At 33.6% G+C, this 24,351-nt stretch overlaps 1 protein-coding gene across 1 annotated transcript in view; it reads left to right on the forward strand.

Moving 5' to 3' along the window:
- LOC129227485 (tetraspanin-18-like) overlaps positions 1 to 23,231 on the forward strand; it is a 68,012-nt gene extending 44,781 nt beyond the window's left edge. The window contains exons 5-9 of the mRNA XM_054862060.1: positions 1,657 to 1,731; positions 4,224 to 4,292; positions 9,352 to 9,480; positions 14,120 to 14,206; positions 23,127 to 23,231. Coding sequence (XP_054718035.1) covers positions 1,657 to 1,731; positions 4,224 to 4,292; positions 9,352 to 9,480; positions 14,120 to 14,206; positions 23,127 to 23,231 — 465 coding nt within the window. The remainder of the gene's footprint in view (positions 1 to 1,656; positions 1,732 to 4,223; positions 4,293 to 9,351; positions 9,481 to 14,119; positions 14,207 to 23,126) is intronic.
- The last annotated feature ends 1,120 nt before the right edge of the window (positions 23,232 to 24,351 follow it).

Below are 24,351 nucleotides of genomic sequence, written 5' to 3' on the forward strand. Positions count from 1 at the left end.
TGCAGCTTCAAAGTTTTTTTTTTTTTCCTTTTAATAATCTGCCAATGAAAATATACCAAAGCAAAAGTATATTTATTTTCCTCATTTGATTTAAAACAGCTTAAATATGAAATTTTTATAAAATGTCGAAATAAAAACATATTTTGGCACAGAACTATGTTTAGAAAACCATATGGGGATTATTTTATAGATTGATGTCGAAATATGTCGGTGTCACAATATTTTCTTTCGACATTAAACGACTTTTTTCGACGTTCGCAAAATTTTTCTATTTTTCTCCTAAATTGCGTATTTATAAGAAAATTACGAAATAAACGCTTTTAATTATGGCTAACTATTTAAAAAAAATCGAAACAAGAAGTAAAAACCACTTTTTATATAAAGCCAGTGAAAAAAATATACTTCGACATAGTTCTATATTTTAAAAACTGTATCCGCTATCAATCGGGATTCAAAACGTCGATCTATGTCGGTCCTACGTCGTTCTATATTTTTGTGCTACTAGGGATGTTGATAATGAGGATAATTACATTGTTGATTAAAAATAAAACTCAAAAAAAATTATTTGATTGGAAAAAATGACTACTTTCTGCTTCCCTTTATGCACAAGTAAAAATATTTCTACTCATAACAAATAGGCAAAACAATAAAAATAAATAAATAGATAGATAAATAGATAATAAGTATTAATAATGAAAAAAAAAAAAACTTGTGTACCTGCATTGCATAGCACTTCTTTATATTCTGAAAGAACACCTCAAATTTATCGCAGAACTTCAGTAGCTAATAAGCCTCTGTATTTGAGGCAAGCTTAACCTGGCAGCATAATGGAAGCTAGGCAAATCGTAATCACAGCAGTATGATGCTGCCAGGTTAGGTTTGCCTCAACTATGTTTGTGAAATTATTGCAAAAGTTTGTGGCAAATCTAAAGACTTTGCAGTGAACTGGGGAGCCACATCATACAGTTTGGGAATCAATGCATAAGACTGAATTTTGAACTATTTACAGACAAATATAAGTTCTGAAGCTCCTGCCCCTTTTTTTTTTATTGTTTGTAATTTAGCCTTAATTTTGAATTGATGAATCTAGTGTTGTAAAAATGTTTGCAATATATTAAAGCTTTAAAGATTTTTTTAAACCCTGGTTAAATATTTAATTTCATTATTTTAGGATCACATTTAAGTGTAGTGCCATGCCTACATAGTGCAGTTGCATAGATAGAGATCATGGCTCCCATTGAGGGCTCCCTAAGAGAGTTGGAAAGTTTCAACTAATGTACAGGGAAATACAAAAACATAACCATGGTATAAAAGTATTATTTTTTAGACAGCAGTAAATAAAAAGCAGCCTGAAACATTTTTTAGAAATTAGTGTATGGAAGTTCAACATTTCATTTACACAAAATTATAGCTTAAAAAATGAATTATACAAAAAAAAAAAAAAAATCAAAGTTAAAAAAAAAACAAAAACCCAGGTGCAAAACCCTGGGGGCTCAAAGTATTTTTATACAAAATTTCAAGGCTGTAGGTGCTGTGGGGGTCTCCTGGACACAGGTCAGCCACAGACTTCCTGCTACGATTTCTTTGATGTTACTCTTTTTTAAAGTATAGAGACACCTTTGAAATGTTTATGTAAATATTACTTTCATTTTTCAGTATTTGGTTCTTTCTGTGCTAACAATCTCTGCTGAAGTGGGTGGCATTGTTGCTTTGAATGTTTTGCGCATGAAGGTGAGTGGAAGGTCGTCAATCAAAGTCTGATTTTTCAACCATGAAATTGATTTTAATGTGTATTAAGTGTTTTAATTTTACATGTGTTTGACATTAAAAAGACTGAAAATTGCCGTAAATGTAGAAAGTCTGAAGAGACCAAATAATTTACTAAACTGAGTTCAAATTAAGAGGGCCTAGAATTATAAATGTAGGTGCAAAACTGCAACTTTCTTTGCCAACAGTAAAAGCAAAATTAATTATTATTTTTCAGGGCCCAATACAGGCTGATTTTGCTACCGCTTTTCGGTACTTTCACAAAAATCTTGTTTTGAAATCGGTAGCTTCACAAAAACATCGAAAATTTCACAAAAATTCGCATTTTAAAATATAAAACTTGTTTCTCTGTTTAAAACAAAATATACTCATAAAATAAAATTCTAAGCAGGTTTATATGAACAATCGCTTAAATAGAAACCGTTTTGTAGTATTTTAACTAATTTTTAGCTGTTTCACACCAAAGTGTATTTATGCAATATTATCGCAATCTTTAAACATCTGTTTTGAGGAACCGTTTTTCTCATCATTTCCTATATTGTGAACAGTACATAGACCATTAAGCTGAAAATACGATGGTATTTTTAGTACTTCTTAGGTTTTCAGCTCCCCCCCCCCCAAAAAAAAACGAAACCTGTTAAAAATAATACTAGATGACATTTACACTTTTCAAACTAAAATTACACTTGTTCCACTACTTCTTTTACAAAAATTAGGATGCGTCTAAAATTTCACAAAAACAGTGCTGATAAAAAAAAAAATTCACAAAAATAGAATGATGCAATACTTTCACAAAAATAGGTAGCGAGAAGAAAATCCTGGATTGGCCCCTGTTTTTTTGAAAATTTGTTGCTTTGAAAATCATTAATGTGAATTATGCACAACATTTACAACATGTCATTCGTAGGCCTCTGCTCCGTGATTTATTTCTTTTTGTAATTTATTTATACAGTGAAACCTGTATAAGTTGACCACTCGCGGTGCACTACTTTAGCAGTCAACTTAAACAGTGGTCAACTTACAGAAGTTGATTTATATGATAAGGGCTAATTCTGTGCCGGAAAAATGCGGTCAACTTAGACAGGTGATCAACTTACAAGGGTGATCAACTTCACAGGTTTTACTGTATTATTTAACCCATTGTTTTATTTTATGTTCTCTCTTATTGATGTTGTAAAAGCTAAAAAGTATATACTTTAAAAAAAGATATTAATAAAAGGTTATTGATGTATTGAAGTTTTACAAAGCATTATTAATGTTTTGTAAGAAATGTTCTGTTATTTAGCGTTATAAAATTTCATGTTATTTCATTTAAAATTTGCATACCGTATAGCTCTGATATCATCAACAATGAAACTCAAGCTGGAGCCGCTATATATATATATATATATATATATATATAGGCCGACATATCAGCTTAAGTTTAGCTATTTTGGATCGGATTTTTCATTGCTGTGGAGCTAGGGTTACCAGAGCAAAGTCTCGGGGTTTGCCAAACTGGCCAAAAATGATATTTTTTTAATAAACTGTTCTTGAGCTGATAATAATCAGGGTTCGTTGATTTAAATCGGCCTGATTTAAATAGTGGTTAAAATCATGATTTAAATCAAGTGATTTTACTTTTATAAATTAATTTGGCATTTTTAGAATGTATTGCTCTAAATTTAACTACACTGCATTATACTATCTTAACTCCAACAGGCAAAACTACATAGATCCCTCTTTCTGTGTGTAACAGATTTTCACTCGATTGCTTTTACTGTAAAATTACAGTTCAGAGCAAAATAAAAATTTGGAGTTTTTCTTATACACCACGACTAATATAGCTCAGAAAAGTAATTGTTCAACATATTATTTTACACTAAAAACGTACATGATAACGGAAACCTTATCTTAAGCAAAGCATAAAATAAAATATAGGGGTCAAGGGGGGATGGAGCCCCCCTTAGAAATTAGAACTTCCTTGCTTTTAGTATTTTATTCTTCGCAAAAAAAAAAAAAAAAAAATCTTCTCCAGCCATTAATGAATAAGTAATTAAAAATGGCAAATTTTAATTATTCTAATCTGTCCTGAAATCTGCCTCCATGTGGAAAATATCCTGCTAAACCATGGTTAAAATGTCTGAGCCCCCCCCTTACAATATTGCACATGGGCGCCCATGATATAGTGTCTACTTGAGGAGCCAAAAGGACCTTTGTGGGGTGATCGCCTCCAGATTGGGAACCACTGTTGTATCTTTTACTGCCATCTACTCAGAGATTTTCAAATGGGCAGGGCAAAATATATTTATGTACCTGTATTTTCTTTTATATTCTATGTGAAATGAATTTGTTAAATTCTTTTGATTGAAATAAATTGAATTGAATTTTTAATTTTTCACTCTAATGTTGTGTTATTTCTTTTGAAAATAATAAATCTATTTGACCAGTATGCTTCAATTTCTCCATTATTTCAGATGACGGATGTACTGAGCACGGCGTGGAGTGAAGTAAACCAAATAACAAAAAATGTTGTTCAAGAACATGTAAGACCCGTACATATTTTCTTGAGACTTTTATATATTTTCTTTAAACATTTATTCAAGTTAAGTTTTGTCTTTGAACTTTGAATGCACGAAAAGCCCTTAAATGAATGAAGTGACAAATTTTGTTAAGCTCAAACACTTTTATGAATATCAACTGCAATTTCCTTGCAAATTAAATAATAATAATAGTTTACAATGAATTAATTTATTTGTTTTTGTAAAAACCAGACAAAAGATTTTGTTAATATCAGTTATTTTTCGCTCTCTATTTATTACTTATTCAATTTCAAAAGTGAACATTAGCTTCACTTCTCCAAAATGACCTTGCATGATATGCAAATTTGAAGTTGAACCTGTATGAAATAGCATTTTGTAGCAATGACAGAAACAGTAAAACATTGTTTATTCATCTTATCAACAGACTGATGTGAAGCAACGTATAATCGAAACATTGATTAATCACCCTTGATTTTTACAAGTTTAACCCTATACAGCAAATTTATGCATATACAGTAGCCCCTCGTTTTATGCGAGTGTTACGTTCCACAAAAATGCCATTTAAATCAAAACCGCATAAATTGAGACCTAATACTAGTGTTAAAATAGGGCTTTGGTTCCCGTAGATAACAAAACACTTCATTCTAGTGATGACTAATCATATAATAAGTTTAATGTGTACTTTTATGCACAACATGCATAAAGAAAACATAAACTAATTCGTGTCCTGTTTATAAAGAGGAGCTGGCTATGATAGTATTTTGACAGTCATTAAGAATTGTTCTCTGTCATTCTTTGCAGAGCATTATCGCACCCATGATCACTTGCGTCATTTCCATGATAGAATCTTCCTTCACTAACCAATCAGAAAGATCATTCCCATTGTCTAGGAGCGGCTCAAAATTTTTAATGTGAAGTTTTTGGTTCTGTGCCATCGATGTCGGTATCCTCATTGCTTTTGTCCTCCTTTGTTATCCCTAATAGTTCTTCTTCCAGTGAGTTCTGAACTGTGAGTTAAATAACTTTAATTCTGAAAAGAGCTTTGGAACCAATTGCTTAAAATGTCTCCAGTGGCCCAAGCTCAATTATTAGTATGCCAAAATGCAGTTGATTATGCGTAATCTGCAATCTTTAGGTGTTTGGATTGTGAAAGAGGAGAAAATGTTATCTGTTTGCATTGTCATATCCACGTAAAACCGAAACTCATCCGCGTAGAATAAAATAAAGGTGTTGAATCTTTAACTGCGTATAATCAAAACCGCATAAAATAAACCCCTCATAAAACAAGGGTCTACTGTATAATAGTTGTAAGGTTCAAATCATGTTTTTTATGTAAACTAATATTAATCAGACTATAATAGTTCTATACTAAAGACAGTTATTGAACTTTTAAGTAAATGTTTTTTGTGAAATAATCAATTATTTATTTCTTCTCTTTAATAATTATTATACCTAGCATATCTCTATTTATTAACCACTTAACAGTTTCATTTATATTCCAAAATCATTCAAAAAATGTCTTCTTTTTTTTTGTAAAACCTGTTTTGTATTTATAAAATAGAAATATCAATTAAAATATTGTAGCTATAATTTTATTGCACTTATGATACATCACCAACCATACAAAAATGGGGTTTTAAGAAAAGTATGTTGGACAACTGACGCCATCTGTTAGAATGACTCAAAGATAAAAGTGCGGACAAAACAGAAATTAATTCAGAGAAAAAAATCTGGACACACCACTTACGGGCAAATCAAGAATTTGTAGATTACAGGTGAAACGTATGGTGTACAGTAAAAAATGGCAAGTGTTAATGTAATTATATCACTAATATATGGAAATGTACATGCAGGCATTTAGTGAAAAACTATTTTTTAGTCTGACATACTGATTGCCCTTTTGCAATGATTATATCATTAGGAATTTAATTCAGTTTATGAAAACTTCTACTACTAGTGACCACGACCACCATTAGTGGTGGAACTAGAACCACCACCAACGAAATAAGCTCCCCCTCCCACCCTCCTTATTCGACCTTTCATACCTCAGATAATTTCTTCCTCTATAGAAATGAAGAAAGATACATGCACAGAACATTCTCAAATTTCAGGGAGGAAAAACAACGTATAACCAATGTTTCAGGATGTACACATGATGCATTTTTTTTTTTGCGTTAAAACGAATAGGAATCACTCGAGACTTTATGAAAATCACATATATATAAACAAAAGAGAGATGAATGAGCAAATGTATAAACAATGTTTTACTGCATACAGTAGACCCTCGTTTAACGCGGGGGTTACATTCCACGAAAATGCTGCGTAAATCGAAACCGCGTCAATTGAGACCTAATACTAGTGTTAAAATAGGGGTTCGGTTCCGTAGTCAACAAAATAACAAAATACTTCATTCTAGTGATGACTAGTTGTATAATAAGTTTGATGTGTACTTGTATCGATTTTTATGCACAACTTGCGTAAAGAAAACAAACTAATTTTGTGTTCTGTTTATAAAGCGGAGCTGACAATGATAGTCTTTTGGCAGTTAGTAAGAATATCTCTGTAATTCTTTGCAGAGCATTAACGTATCCATGATCACTTGCATCATTTCCATGATAGAATCTTCCTTCACTAACAAATGAGAAAGATTATTTCTATTGTCTACGAATGGCTCGAAATTTTGAATGTGAACGTTTTTGGTTGTGCGTCACTGACGTCGGTATCCTTGTTTTTTTTTGTCTCCTTTGTCACTCCTAAAAGTGCTTCTTCCAGAGACCTTCTCAACTGTGTGAGTTTAATAACTTTTCTTCTGGAAAGAGCTCTGGAACCAATCGCATAAAATGTCTCCAGTGGCCCAAGCTCGATGATTAGCACGCCAAAATGCAGTTGAATACGCGTAATCTGCAATCTTTAGGAGTTTGGATTTCGAAAGAGGGAAAAATTTCATCTGTTTGCATTGCCGCATCCAGGTAAAACCGAAACCCATCCACCTAAAATGAAATAACGGTATCAAATCTTAAACCGCGTATAATCGAAACCGCGTAAAACAAACCCGCATAAAACAAGGGTCTACTGTATGTGAAAAGTTTACTGGATAGTTTTCTCTTAAAATTGTATACTTTTCAACAATGAAACAAAAATACGTCCTTGTGAGTTTGTGTTATAACCCTGAATGTAATTCATAAATTCAGGAGGGTCACACCTTATTTTTATTGCTTGAATGCTCTTGAAACCTGTTTTTTTCTCCAAAACTATTTCAGTGGCCCTGTGTTGCTTGTTTCCGTTATGAAATAATTTAAATAGGTCTCAGTGTTTTATTCTTCACAAAATGTGAAACAAACTTTAATATTATATTAATGGGTTTTTTCCTAATAAACGGCTGCATTATCAATATTTTAATGAAATTATTGGGGCAGCCTTTTTTTTTGTATCGTTGCCTCAAAGCAGCAGTATCATATCTTACTGTTATTCCTGGGACTAGATGTCTTACTGTTGCTCTGAGGCGAAAATATGTACTTTCTTTTGTTTGAACCTTTTATTTGGCCATTTTCCGAACATTTCATCTGGCAACCCTGCACTATAGTTCCTTTAAAATACCTAGGCTGAAATAAAAGGAATAACACATCAGGTATTTTATGTGTCTTGTCAAATGCCTATATAAAAATAAATATTGAAAACAAGCTAAGTTTTTTTGTCATTTTTCATCTTTACTAATGATAAAGCTGAAAGTCTCTCTGTCAGGATCTCTGGATGTCTGTATCTCTGTGATGGGCATAGCGCCTAGACCGTTTGGCCGATTCTCATGAAATTTGGCACAGAGTTAGTTTGTAGCATAGGGGTGTGGACCTCAAAGTGATGTTTCGAAAATTTGATTTTGTTCTTTTTCTATTTCAATTTTAAGAACATTTTCCCGAGCAAAATTATCATAAGATGGATGAGTAAATTACCAAGTTATCATAACGTGGAACCATAACCTGGGCAAGCCAATTGGCAAGAAATTCACCGTACATTATTTGTAAATATACTGGCAAACCAAAAGCCTTTTAACTTACTACTATGGGCAAAGCCGTGCGGGTGCCACTAGTATGAAAGTAAATATTGAAAACAAACTAAGTTTTTTTCGTCATTTTTCATAGTTAATGCAAAAGGTTTCTGGTAATAGTGCTCACATTTAATTTTTTGTTTGTTAATGAAAACGAAATATTAGGCTTATATGAAAATCTTTTTTGCAATGAATTTGATGTTTATCATGAGATGATATGCCAGATAATATATCACTTTCATTCCTTTTCTTGAAAAGTTGTTTACGATCGATTTAGAATCCAGTCTTTAAGAAGAACGGAAGTTAGATATATAAGAAAAATGGGCCGCTTATTGCAAAGTTAAGTTATCTGAAACTGTCAATGGGTCATTCCACACAAAAGCTGCCATTAAAAAGATAATTTATCTTAAGTCAACCTCTTGTAATTTGCCGTATGAATTAGTTAATATTTTTGCTCTATAAATATAGTGATGATAAAACAAATTGTAGGTTTTGAAAGCTACAGTTCTATTGTGAAGGAAACATATCTCATATTTGTTTAGAAATAAGTTAAACCATTGTAAAAAATTGTGTGTTGGGCCATCCCCCAAAAATGCTGCCATTTCCTCCCATGCTTTACAACTCATATATTTTATCATAAAAGTAATTTTAGATGGTAATAAGCAGAATTTTGTTGCTTAGGAGATCACACATAGGTTTGTAATTTCTCAGGCAACAAAATTTTGTTAATTATGCTTTTAAATTATCAATTTTAATGAAGTATATAAAATGTCACGTGCAAAACGGACAAAATGTCCATTTTTCTGTTGAATGGTGCTCAATATCTCTATGTATTGAATCAACAGTTTGCTTATGTCTTGCGACACAGTCACGTTTGTGAACCTTTTTTTTGCCATCTTCAAATTTTTGACGTAAATTTTAGTGGCAGAAATTTCAATAACTGTCTATGACATATTTTATGAACTTATATGTTTTTCTGATTTCAAGAAAAAAAAAAAAACTGATGTATTCCATTTTCAGTTTGAATGCTGCGGTTTCCTGGGACCCCAAGAGTTTGCCGATACGACAGATCCTATCGATGACAGCTGTTACTACACGGTTATGTCGGACGAAGATGCATCTGTTGTACAAATGCGGACTTTGAATAGGGTAATCACTTCTAACAAATTCCACTTTTCTAACAATAATACTAACTAATAATAGTTCTGATTAATACAGTAGAAGACCGTTATAACGCACACCTTGGGACCACAGCTTTTGCGTTATACAGGATTTTGCGTTACATAGATCATTTCACAAATTTTGAAACTAACATTCAGAATATACTTATATATTAGCACTTCAGAATGAGTTTTTTCTGCAATGAATATTAAAGCACCAATTAGTTATTCCCAAATAAATATGTTTCACAATCAAAATCCTGCACTTCTGCTAGCATCATGGTTTGCATAACAGCTGCATTTTCAAGAGCCATCTGGTATTTTCTGTTTACTATGAGGTACTAATTTTCAATGTAAGAGCTTTGAATTAAGATGGAAAGATGAAAAACTTTCAAAATTTAGTTTGCCTAACAATTTTTATGTTTGCAAAGCAACACAGAGGGATTTTTTAAGCTTCAAAACCTATTGTTTACGTCTGAAAAGTAGTGCGGTTTATAGAGAATTGCGTTATATAGGTCGGCGTTATAACGGTCTTCTACTGTACCAACAATTTCTTCCTCTGGGCCACTGGGGTCTAACCTCCTATTGACCTCCCATATTGGGGAGGGGGGGGGCTGTATGATTTGTGGTGGGGTATGATGGAGAAAGTTGCATAGACTAATAATTAGAGTAGACCGAGCTATGGCAACCCTTTAGCTGCTCATAAACCAAACCATGTGACTGGTGGATGTCCTAGCAACAGCGGGCGTTAATCGTAGCAGACGATCAACGCCAGCGCGAAATAAAATAAATAGAGTTGATGGAACACGGAAGAATGATCTTTTATGGAGTCCGATTTGTAAATTTGTTATTCTAAGTTGTAAATATTTTGTTAATATAGTGAGTTTTTCGTTTAGATAGTATTGTGCATTTTCTTTAGTCAATTTCAATAATTCTCTAAGCAATTAAAGATGCAAGCGCCCAAATAGAATCGGCAAACGGTAAGATTTTTACCTACAGTTTCAATTTAAGATACCGATGAGTACATTTTTGCGTTAACGCAAAACGTTTACGCCATTTCGTTCACGCCAACGCTGACAGCTCCAAATGAAATAAAAGTTACCGAAAACTGATCAAAAACTATTACTAATGTCAAAATGATGCATAACTAAAAGAAAAACAGTTCAATCTCTGCACCTGGAAGTTTTTTTTAATGAAAACACATTGTCTTAAAATACATGTCGCGTTCCAAACTATAGATAATGCTGCCATCTAGCAACCATGCTGCCAAAGTCTTCGCCAAGCCCTTCCACTAGTCACATGATACATCTATGAACCAATTTTCTACATCAGCAAGAATGAGAAAGCTCGGTCTACTCTTATTATTAGTCTATGGGAAGTTGTAATCAGAATATGGAAGTTGTAAGCAGCATATGGGCCATTTGCGATGCAGTAGACATTGCGATGCGTAGCAGTGATATGGCGCAGTAAGCATCATCCAGGGCTGGATCTGGAAGTGTGGGGACCCCAGGGCAACGAAGGAGTGGAGGCACCCCTCCCCCTTCTAATATATCGATAATAATGTTATTTTTGTGCAAGCATTCTTTGTAGAAACACAAAAAAAAAAAAAAAGCACGGAGAAAAAACGTAAAATTTGCTGACCCGTGAAAGGATATTTTGTAAAAATTTTATTTTGGAGACCCCTTTGTTGTGGAGGCCCCGGGGCAACAGCCCCGCCTGCCCTCCCCTAAATACGACCTTGGCATCATCATTTGTTGTGGAGGAGCATCTTTGAAATGGTAGTTTTGTGATTGCTATACGCAGCTATAATTTCATGTTTGGTTATAATTTGGTCGACATGATCCTGTGCCAGATAGAAAAAAATTATGTTTGTGTATCAATTTTGGAGTAACGGGTACGGCACTGAAGAAAAAAAAAAGCATGGGCCACCTCAGCCTATTATAACACTGAAAAATGTGGCACTCAAGGGGGTTTCCAGTCCGAAAGCTCCAGAGTGTTTAGCAATTAATCATGCAGTTGGCTGGCGATTTTCTGATAGGAATGAAAGAAAAATCTAAGACAGCGATCTTTGCAACGTGAATAGTTTTTCTAGCTGAACAGGACCAATTCGGAACCTAATGCATTAATTTAATTTCTAAAACAAGTTTTGCACTTCAAAATAATGATTTGTATGTGTGTGGGTGTAAATGCGTATTTTTCACACCCTACTTGTACCAATCATTATTTTTCAAGCACAAAAACACTTTTAGGATTGAGGGAACAGCTTACGGAAGAAGTGGTAATGAGAAGGGGGGAGGGGGATAGCTTTAAGAGGGCAATGACGGCAATTCGTGGCGGGGGGGGGGATCGCCCCCCGCACTTTTTATGATTCATTTATTTATTTATTTTCCAATTTAGGAACCAAAACTAGAAATTATAAAAAGAGGCTGAAGTGTCAAAATTTTCAGAACATAATTATTTGTTTTACTTTGTATATCTGCTTACAAAACATTACTTAGCACGAGCAGTAACTTTTGTCTTATGTCTTCATTGTTAGATAATAGTAAATCAATTGTTTTACTTAAACAAGCCACACTAGCTTAAGGAAATTATTACCAAGTGTTTGTGATATCTCAAAGTACTTTGGGATAAATAATGTAAATCTGATTCATGTCTAAGTGTTTTTTCGGGGAAAGTTATTGTGTATACAATTTATCAAATCTTGAGAAAAATCTGAGTTAAGCTGTTAGATTTACAGCAATTTCCACTCATCTGCTCTCAAAACCAGCCCTAGCAAAATTTCATATTTTTTTCCCTCTTTTTTTTCATTCATTCCTATGGCTTTTAATTGTCTTTTTTTTTGCCTCCCCCTCCCCCCACTTTTCAGTCCCAATCGCCGCCTCTGTAAAAGGGTCATTGATCTTCATTGAGGATTAATAAACTGACTAGGACCAGCCTAATTGGGCCAAGAGCCTGTTGCTGGTCGTCACATTTGTATTTCTATTTGTATAAACACATTAAGATAGAGGTGCATGCTGCAGTGACTAAAATACTTTATTACATTAATTACTCATTGTTAATTACTATGCACATTAGTTTATTCAGTGTTCTAAAACTGCACAGTGGAATATTGAGGTGCTGGAAATAATTGCTAATACCTATGTGTGTGTAATATGTAACAGAGTTGGCCGGATTGGACCCAATTGGGTTGGACCCAATGGTTTTTTTTGAAAAAACCCATTTAAAAAAACCCATTATTTAGACCACTTTTGGGTTTTTAAAAATTTTCTGAGAAGTTTTTAAAAAAAGTTAATTAATTAAAATACTTTCACAATTTACACTTTTTTATTTGTTCTTCACCACAGACAATGAACATGAAAAATGAATTTTGAACTTTAATAGTATTTTTTAACTCTTAACGGCATTAAAAAAATGCTTCAAAGATTTTAAATAAATATATTTAACATTTTCCTTCAACTGGTCAATAAGGAACTCAAATTATCTTGACTAAGTCCTGTCACGTCAGATTTTCTCAATATTTGTAGATTGTACAGAGGAAACTAGTTTAGCTAAAAGGCTTTCATGTGAATTATTTTCTGCAACCCAACACGTCACAAATTTCGAATTAACAAGTTGTATTTTTTTTAAAAATTAACAGGTTTTACAAACGGCTGGACAGAAAACTGAATAGGATGTACAGTATTTTCATTATCTTACAAAAAAGTTTAATATTTCTTACTCTGTACACAAAAATAGAAAAACAGGCAACATAAAATTCAAAGAAATGTCTTGATTAAGCTGGAATTCAGTAAAAAGGGATTTAAACTACTTGAGGTTCTACAGTAGTTTTGCATAACAAAATGAAATACAATAAAGTAAAATACAAAAAAAAATGTCGCAATAAAAAACGAACAAATAAACAATAGATTTTATCACTCAAGAAGTAACTTTGCCTTAACTGTTGGTAATCATGCAAACTAAAAAAATCTGAAACTTCGCCATTCTTGAATTTTGTCGTCTTTTATACCTTTCTTCAGAAAACACTGAATTTTCCAGCTTTTTTTACCCCAACACAATTTTTGCACTTTGTCCATATACTTACACTACAATATGCTACAAGTACCCCAGTTTTTCCGTAAAAAAAGACAAGAAAAAAAAAACACATTTTTTTGGGTTTTATTTAAAAAAACCCAAAAAACCCTGGGTCCATGGGCTTTAAAAAAACACTGGGGTTTTTGCCAATCCTGATATGCAATGCATACATTAATTGCATTAAAAAAAAAGTAGACTAGGTTTTCAATGAGTAAAAATTACAGCAACGTGTATACATGAAAAATGGTTCACAAAATTTGGCTACGAATAAGTGAAACTTGCATTCATTTGTCCATTTTTTTTTTATGCACTGATGAAGGGGTTTACTTTTATATCCTCAAAACAGCTGTTTGCAGAGTTTTAAACTCTTTCTTAACTGCTTTTATTTGTACATGTATACACGTTGTCATAATTTTACTCATTTCATTGTTTAATGTTTTTGACTGCTTTTTTACATAGGTTTTCTAAAATTGTCTAAATCAATAATTATGAAACAGTTTAATAATCTTGTCCTAAGTACGAAATATTTCTGATTCACATTTTGCAATTCGTTTCAGATGGGGTGTAAAGAAAAGTTGGTCGACTGGTTTTATAGCAATAAAGTTATCTGGATCGCCAGTTTGGGAGGATTGTTATTATTGCAGGTAAACACATGTTAAATATATTATACTATGTCTTGAAAAAGTGATTATGTTACGTCTGATGCCATAATGCTACTGAAGCATGGTATGTTCATACACTACGGACACAAATTGTTATGTTGTTTGTTTAACTCTGCAATCAAACTTATTCACACTATACAGTCAAACCTCATAAATGCAAAAGTCACTCAACTATGATAATTATTTCATGATAGGTAACTATGTTTCATCTTATTCAAGGGACCGTCCATTGATCATGTGATGTTTTTTCTTGGCATTTTTTAACCCCCTCCCCCTTGGTGATACATGGTGAGGTTGAAGACTACCCCCCCCCCCCATATTATACCATGTATATTTTTAGTACCTACGAAAAATCTTATTATTCTTTTTAAATATTTTTAAAATACAGGTTTAAGTATCATCTAATAATGAAAGACTACAATAATAACAACAAATACTATAATAATGAAAGGTATGTTACGCGTTTGTTGAAAAAATAAATACACATGATATATTACTACAACCCTCCCTCCTTCTATGTGATGTCATGTGATTTTTTCTGGACCCCTCTCCCCCCTTTCAAGCCTCACGTGATTAATGGACCGCCCCCAATGCATAATTAAGAGAGTTTTATCTCAAGAGAGCAAGCAAGTTTTTCATGTAAAATCATATTTCCCATTACGCAATTGTGTGTTAAATATACTACCGCTATATAAAAAAAAGTATCTGTGGACAAATTCAAAAATTCAAGTATTCTCAAATTTCTGAATAAAAACCAAACCAGTTGATCTGTAACTGTTTCATTATATAGAATATGGCTTCAGTGAAAATTAATTTCCAGTGAAAATTAAATCGTGCATAAATCGAGGGAACCAGCAAAAACTTGAAGAATGAAAGACATTCTTTGAGATTGTCCTGCATTGTTAAATGCTATGAACAAGTTGTAACGTTTTCAAATTAGTTTGCTTCTATGTACAATTTATCTATGGGTTTTCATAAAAATATCACTTATGTTCATGACAATATAAGTATTTCTTTCTTTCGCATGTTTTTTGCTCATCATAACGTAGTGAGTTTTTTTGCTAAACTTGACTAAACTTCCAGAAAATTTGACAGCATATAAGAGAGACATTCTAATAAAATTTCAGACATAAATTCTGAAAATTCAATAAAATTAAAAGCAATTACTTTTTTGCTACCCTTCCTGAAAGATAGTAATTCATACATTTTTACTTCCTTTTACAAAAAATTACACAAGGCCTAAAATTAATAATATTTTACAGAAGATCTTTTTTTTTCGATTTAGATTTTTTAAATTAAGGATTTTGTTTTTCAAATTTAAGTTGACTCATGTTCACAGTGAAGTTGAGCATTATTGTTTTTAAAAGAAACTTTTGCTTTTGTGCAATATTTAGGTCTACCGCAAAGTAGTCGAAAAGTAAGGATTTCTTAATGTTAAAGTAAAATTTTTCGTTGTAAAGAAATTAATTACATTGAGAGGCGTAAAAAATGCTTCTGCACCTATTCATACTTGTTCTTACATAAAATTACCTCCTGAATCCAAATATGATCACCATTTTTACTTCCTTTTACAAAAAAGGGAAATTTTGCCCCTTTTTGGGGAGAAATCATTGTTAATTTCGATGTAAACTCAAGTGGTGTTATAATTTGGCGGACACTTGGCGATATATCGCCAGTCTTTTGGTCGCCAAGTTTTGTCGCCAACTTGGCGACAAATTTGGCGATTTTATTTCTTTTTTTTAATTTTTAAATCTGGTTTCAATTCGGCCAATATTGGCGATATTTAAAGTGTTAACCACTGAATCACGTTAAAATTGCCAATAATGGGGAAATAAATCTGTGTAAAACGTTTTTACTTCTTTTACAAAAAAGGAAGTATTGTACTCGACCACTCGTGGATAAGTGCCTAAGAACGTATAGACACGCGAAATATCCATTTTGACCATCCCGGAGTTAATTACGACGAGTTTTCTCCTGACGTCTGTATGTACGTATGTATGTGCGTATGTGTGTATGTATGTCGCATAACTCAAGAACGGAATGTCCTAGAAAGTTGAAATTTGGTACGTGGACTCCTAATGGGGTCTAGTTGTGCAACTCCCCTTTTGGATGCGTTCGGGTGTTTCTAAAGGGGTCTTTTGCCCCTCTTTGGGGGGAAATCATTGTTAATTCAACGTAAATTCAAGTGGTGTTATAATTTAGCAGACACTTGGCGATATACCGCCAGTCTTTTGGTCGCCAAGTTTCGTCGCCAACTTGGCGACAAATTTGGCATTTTTTAAAAATCTGTTTCAATTTGGCCACTGTTGCTAATATTTAGAGAGTAAACTACTGAATCACATTAAAACTGCCAGTAATGGGGAAATGACATTAAATTGGAGTAAAAGGAAGTCATGTGATGCACACATCAGCTGGTATAATTTTGTTGTCATGTGTATGTGGCAAATTCCTGTTCAATACCACAAATATATAGAAAGATATTGGCAAGCTAATGAGCTGTATTTTAATGATCCTCGTATAGGCATTGATTTGTGAGGTCCTAAGGTATTCCCTACAAATAATTTTCTTCTCTTTAACCAGGGTGTACTGATGCTGTGAGATTTGAAGCAAGTGTAGCTGGCTTGCTAACAAGCCCTTACAATTTATTGCTGATCCAAAAATCATTGAATCACCAATATCATTAAAAAATATACACATAATATTCAACTGGAACGTTTTCAGAAGTTGCCTCGTATATTTTTTTACCAAATTATGGAAGTTGGGACTTGATAGCTTTTGTTAGGAATTGAAGGCTTTGTTGTTCGCAACGTTTCACAACACAGAATGATGAAAAAACTTTTGACTTTTCAATCTGTTGTTGATATCCTTAACTCATGCAAGATTTAATTTCACTTGCACGTTGTCATCCTTAAGATAGTACGGCTATTGAAAAAGTAATTTTCTCCCATCTGATGCAGTCCTGCATGGAAAAAATCTAGCACGAAAGTTATGGACTGGAATGGGAATAGTCCTGTATTTAAATTTGTCGGCATAAAATGGCATGAAATTGTTTCTAAATAAACCTACTGCCGAGCTGAAATTGCTGGGAATCATTCTTAGGCATGAAATGAGTCAGGAGTTTAGTCAGAAATTGACATGCTCTATTTTTGACCATTTTAAAACTCTCCACACAACTCGTGGAAGATTTTATAAATACTGAAATGTTTGTCATGAGTTTTATACAATTCTAAATATATGTAATATGGTTTATGTTACTTGGAATTCACATTCACTACAAACTTTGTATTTATTGCTTTATTCCACTTTTTCCTTAATATTGTATTTTCCATCTTTTTTTCTCTTTTCAAAGTAATTAAAGTGTAAATAATTTATCAATCCCTAGAAAATGTGATTTAAGTTAATCCTTCAACCCTATTTTATGGAAACAAAACCCCCATTACAGAAAACATACACTTTGAAACATTGTTTGCACATTTCCCCACTTTTTTGCAAGTGTACCGAAATTATTGAGCAATACTGCATTTCTAGAAAAATTCGGAAAGATACGAATTTTTGAAAGTGGTCGGATATTTTCGGGCAGAGTATAAATATTTTGTATGAAGCTGTACTTTTTTTGGTGAATATTTTCATTTCATCATTATTTTCCTACTTGATAAATAACACACTGCAATAAAAAAAAATTTTCCACGCATTACCAGTTGTTGCTTTTCCCTAAAATAAATTTTCACCAAATTAGAATCTATAAAGTAAAAATACTATCGTAAAAATTGAATTTTTCATAGGCCAAGCCTAATTTTAAACTGATCTGGCTGCGTTCACAAACGAATAGCCTGTTTTTCCTACCCCAAAGAAATTTAGCTTTGCTTTCTGACAGTTTGCAGAAGTGACTTCAACAAAACTGCCATTGCCTGTGTCAGTTATGTTCGACTTTTCCTTGGCCCCTAATCAGGGTTCGAAAAGATCATCATATTTTCGAAAATATCCGACACTTTGATATATATATCCGAATATTTTGATATACAGTCGGACCTCCATATATCGAAGTAGCAAATTGCGGGAAAAAAATTCGATACATAGAAACAATCTGTTTTTATCATAAAAATCTCCTAAAACATTAAAATTAAAGCTCATTTTCGTGCATGAAACCTAATTTCTAATTTATACGAGCGTCGGATTAAACGAAAGTTAATGACTGAAAAACTAACAGAAATTACGTTTTTGTGCCTTCATACATCTTCATTCTTCAGCAATTCAACTTGATCCACAACATAAGGGGAGTTTCGTTTTGACAATGTCATCGAGAGACGAGTAAAAAATCAATCTACTTAACTTGAATGATTTTTACTGAGGCTAAAAAGACTAGGAATGACAATCAACAGACAAAAGGGATAACTTGAAACTGATTTTACAGTGTTTCTGGTTACAACTAAGATTTGAAATAAACTTAAGGGAATTTAAGAACTCTAGAATGGAACACCGACCTATCAACACACCCCTCAAACCCAGATTTTTTATGAGTTTCTTTGCAACCTTTAATAAACATAATTTTCTCCCCTAACCTTCATTTTTCATGAGACAAAGTCTAAAGTAGAAAAAAAATCTACGAATGTCTCGAATTTTTTTTCGATATATAGAGATTTTTTCGATACAAAGAAACAATTTTTATATGTAATGAACATATTGAAATTTGCTGGCATTTCGCTATATAGAAAATTTCGATATGTGGAAGTTCGAAATATGGAGGCTCGACTGTATATGTATATCTCTGATATTTTTAACCTGGGAAAATTAGGATATTTGTGTAAAAATTTTATTGTGGGTGCCCCTTTGTTTTGGGGGCCCCGGGTCATTAGCCCTGCCTGTCTTCCCCTAAATCCGGCCCTGTCCTGTGTCAGTTATGTTCAACTTTTCCTTGTTGTGGGGGGGGGGGGATTTTGGAACTGGATGTATCTATACTTTTCATGAACTCTCAGACCCAATTTGGTATCAACCCCCCTCCAGAGGGTAGGTACCTCCCAGCGCAAGAGCACACTCTTGTGTGTGTGCATGTATTATGTGCAGAGTGTCTGAGGAAGATCTTGACTTTTCTAATCATGAATAACAAAAATACTTACAGGTGAAATGAAATGCATTTTGCTGAAAAAAGAATGAGCATATCCATGAGTTGATTCTTTTTACAGTTCCTTCAATACAGCTTCGTTACCAGCACAAAGAATCTTCAGTCCATATACTACAGTAGAAGACCATTATAACGCACACCTTGGGACCACAGCTTTTGCGTTATACAGGATTTTGCGTTATATAGGTCATTTCACAAATTTTTAAACTGATATTCAGAATATATCTATACATTAGCACTTCAGAATGAGTTTTATCTGCAGTGAGTATTAAAGCACCATTATAACAATTAAATATTCATAAATAAATATGTTTCACAATCAGAATACTGCACTTCGGCTATCTTCATGGTTTGCATAACAGCTGCATTTTCAAGAGCCATCTGGTATTTTCTGTTTACAATGAGTACTAATTTTCAGTTTAAAAGCATTGAAATGAGATGGAAAGATGAAAAACTTTCAAAATTTAATTTGCCTAACAATTTTTATTGCAAAACAGAGGGATTGTTTTAAACTTCAAAACCTGTTCTTTACTTCTGAAAAGTAGTGCGGTTTATAGAGAATTGCATTATACAGGTCGGCGTTATAATGGTCTTCTACTGTATTTCTTTCGAAGTTTTTTTTTCTTGTTTTTTTATGCATTTTTATTTGAATTAGGATTGGTAGTTGTATCCAGTCCTGTGAAACGGATGCATCAGAAACCATGTCTTTAACATAACCCCACAAATCAAGGATGCCTATATAGGGGGCAAGAGGGGACTCAAGCCCCCCCCCCCCCTAGAAATTGGAACTTCCTTGCTTTTAGTTGCTTTGCAAAAATGTAAAAACATTTCTTCTCCAGTCATTAATGAAAAATTTATTAAAAGTGTAAAACTTTAATGACTCTAATCTGTACTGAAATCGGTTTCCATGGGGAAAAAAATACCCTAAACCATGGGGAAATATCTGAGCACCCCTTAAAGTTTTGCAAAAGGGTGCCTTTGCCACAAATAGAAATTCAGACATTGGACAGTTCCAGAGACTGAAGTATAAGTCCTCCACGCTTAATTGTCCAAGAAATTCTAATCCATCTCCATTGTTTACCTCCAGCAAGTGATAGCCGAAAAACTCTCAGATTTCTTCATTCTTCTTCGGCAAACTGCATTTCCTTTCACCTGTTAGTATTTTTGCTGTTAATGTTTAGAAAGGTAAAGATCTTTCTCAAACACGCTATATGCAGTCTCGGATTTGCCTATCCCCCGACCCCGCAGTGCCGAGGGGGGGGGGGGCATGTCCTTAAGGGGTCCAATGGTCCAAGAAATGGGGAAAAAAAACTAGCACTAAGATTTATTAACGTTGTAAATATACACTACTGATCTCTAGGGAAGGGCCCTAAAGATTTTGTTGTGGGGGAGCCCAAAATTTATAGATCCGGGCCTGGCTATATATACAGTCAAAACTGTCTATAACGATACTCTGGGGACCGAGAAAAAATATTGTTAGAGACAGATTATCGTTGTAGACAGTTTGAATAAAAAAATTTCAAATTCAAAAACATAGTTTTATAGCCTTAGATTGAAAAACTTTCATTTTAAGTTCTAAGTAAAAAGTATAAAACTGTGTATCAAAGATATTATGAACATCAGTTTGTTTCATAAGAATTTTTCCTTTTGCTTTAAACATCTTTCCAAATTACTTGGAATCTGTCCTCTACAAATGAAAAATGGTTCGAAACTGACATAGAAAGAAAACTCCCTCCTTCCTCATTCCTAGTTGGGTGCTCTTTCCAAAAGATATAAACAGCTGTACACATTTCTGCACTTCTTCTCCCCTGTCCTTTGACCCCTCAGCTACAAAATGGTAGACTAAGCATTAGAAATAATCCATTCTTTTCTTATCCAGACATTATGGAGGCGTTTTTTGAGACAGAAGGAAAAAAATCAGGTTCTTCAACAAGCTTACTAGAGAGAAAAAAATATTGTATACAGGTTTCGTTAGAAAATGATTATTATTGTACGAATAAGGAAATTTTTAGGAGGTCTCTTTGCACTCCCCTGACATCACTTGCAATGTCCCTGATGATGTTATGCATTTTGCCATCAAACCAGCCAAATACAAATACAAATGTGAGGACCAGCAACAGGCTCTGGGCCCTGCTAGGCTGGTCCTAGTCAATTAATTAGTCCCCAATGAAGATCAATGGCCCTCTTAAAGCTATCCACTCCCTTGCTCATTACCGCCTCTTCCGGTAAGCTATTCCAAGTGCCCACGGCCCTGCTAAAGTAGTTTTTCCTAATTTCCAAGTTAGCCTGATATTTAAATAGCTTAAAACAATGACCCCTCGTCCTGCTTTCCCCGCAAAAATTTAATCCATTTACATCTTTCATTTTGATAAATTTAAACAACTGAATCATGTCCCCTCTGATCCTCCTTTGCTCCAGGCTATACATGTTAAGCCTATTAAGTCTGGTATCATAATCTAAACCTGAGAGTCCCCTTACTAATTTAGTTACCCTTCTTTGAACCCTTTCCAATACAAAAATATCTTTCTTGAATGAATGAGTCTGCTCAGATGACTGAAACCTCAATGTTTACATGAGAAAAAGTTAGTTTCAGCTAACAGATTGTAGGAGTTTTTGTGCATGCATTTTACCAACAAGCCTCATATCTTTCTCTGTTCTTGATTTTTTTTTTCATTCCCTAAAAGTATGTTCAAATAGAGCAAGTGGTTAACCCGTCTCATTGGCGACTCACCAGAAGCGTTCTCTTCTAATAGATTACTGGTTAACCTATCATCTACGAAAGCATTCTATAGACATTCACCTCACTGCCCACTGATGACTTCAAGCATTATAAAATCAAACAATCAGTCTGATTAACCAGTTGCTCTATTTGACCATGCCGTAATTAAGTGCCACTTGTTCAATCGAACCCAATCAGCCAATATGTTCTGATTTTTTTTCAGTGAGTTACCACCCTATAACCAGGGCTAAGGCAGAAATACATAAAATACACCGCCAGCTCAGTCATTCCATCCGAGGACTGCAGTTTCGTGCTTATTAGCACTCAACTAAGCACGAAGTTGCTATGTGCACGAGTTGCACGAGTGCTAATAAAAGCTCGAAACTGCAGTCCTCGGATGGAATGACTGAGCTGGCGGTGTATTTTATGTAATACTTGGGCTGGTGTCGCCCAGCTTTGCACAGTCCACCTCGAAAATAAAAGTTATGTCAAGTGAAGCATGTTCAACACTCAGGCTTGAACAAAAAAAAAAAAAACGGTGAAATTTTGCGGCAGATTTCAGAAAGATAACCCAAAAGTAAACATTTTAAATCCCCGATTACAGGAACATCCTTTGAAACAAAAGCAAGAATTTTAAATGTTCATGTTCGAGACGAAAAATGGCAACAGATCTTTCGTCTCAATATGATTTTCTTCACGCTAAAGATTTTAATAAAAGCATTGTTGCGGAAAGTTGAGTTGAAGCACTGAATAATAATTTGAATGGAGGAAAGCCTTCGAAAAATAAGGATTTTATGTCGAAATCTAAGCTTCATAATGAACGTTTTTTTAATTGATATCTCCACTAATTATTATTGGAGGATCATGTTAAATAGCCAAACGTAAAGACGGGAAGATTACGAATCCATTACGAGTTCGATGGTCTGTTCACTGTCGTTCGGAAGAAGTTACTTGGACATAGATACATACACACATAGGTATATACGCTCAATTTTTTAATCATATAAGATGTTCTGAATTAATATTGAATCTCATTTGTACTTAGCTGCTGTTTCTCATTTCAGGTGACCGTTGTCTTGTTCGCAGTTTGTGTCATCAATCAAATTAAGAGAGCAAGAAGATCAAATTCATCATCATACAACGAAATTCATTATCATACCAGGCTGTAGAAAGAGGTTTAATGTTGTGATTTTATGAAAGGTATTGTCACATCACTGCCAGATCTGAAAGCACATTTCAAGCAAATGATTGTTTTTTGCTCAGAAATTCATTTGAACTCTAGGCCCATTTTCCAATGTGATTTGGAATTTTATTTATACTTTGTTTTATACAATGTATTTTGTATTTTTGTAAGCTATTATTGCTAGTGTAGTCTGACCAGTGATTGAACAGTTCCAGATGATTTGTTTTAAAGAGTAAGGTCTGAAATGTTTTTTTTTTCCATACCTGAATTTACAAGGGTAACTTCCTTCGATGCAATTCTAAGAAGGAAAGAAAAAGAATATTGTAGAGGATTTGTTACGTTATTTAATAGCTTGTTTTTTTATTTGGTGGTTTAATTTAGCGGATTATTCTGCATTTTAATGGAACTTGTAATGTTGTTTCAAGGCTTGCTGTGTTTAAAACTTCTTTAGAAAGACAAAATAACGTATGCAGGGTTCGTACGCCTCCTGAAAAACTCATGAAATTTAATTTTTTTCTTCTAAGGGCCCTTAAAACTCCTAAATTTTTTGTTTTAATTTCTTGATTTTTCTCCTCTCCTCCTGAAAATAATTTTCAACAACAATCGCTAATTTTAATCCTTTAGGCAGCCATATTGAATCGCTGACAACCAATCAAAATTCTCGTATTATACAGAGCACACCAGTGCTTTTCGCAAAGGCATGGGGTGTGTTCGAACCGACTGACCTGTTACTCTGTTCAAACATGCCCATTGCAGTTACTGATCGTAACTGCCGCTAGAGAATGGTCCAAGAGCATGTGCTAGTTTTTGTGTTAACAGCAACAGCTATTAAGCATATTTTCTATATTGATAATTAGTAGTGCTATTGCTATTTTGTAGTATATTTAGTACTGATAATATGCCGATAAATCTAATATTTTGTGTATTCCTGTTATTTTCAAATATTTTAAATCCAAATTTTAATTTTTTTTTGATTGAATAGTGCGTGAAAAAAAGGACCAATCGATTAAAAATTTGACTGCAAAGTAGATTAAATGTTACTGAAACTAGTTTTCTTGTAAAAACCGCTCGTGTTATTACTCCTGAAAATTTTGCTTTTGACTCCC

The sequence above is a fragment of the Uloborus diversus genome, chromosome 1, assembly GCF_026930045.1.
Source record: "Uloborus diversus isolate 005 chromosome 1, Udiv.v.3.1, whole genome shotgun sequence".
Classification (NCBI taxonomy): Eukaryota; Metazoa; Arthropoda; class Arachnida; order Araneae; family Uloboridae; genus Uloborus; species Uloborus diversus.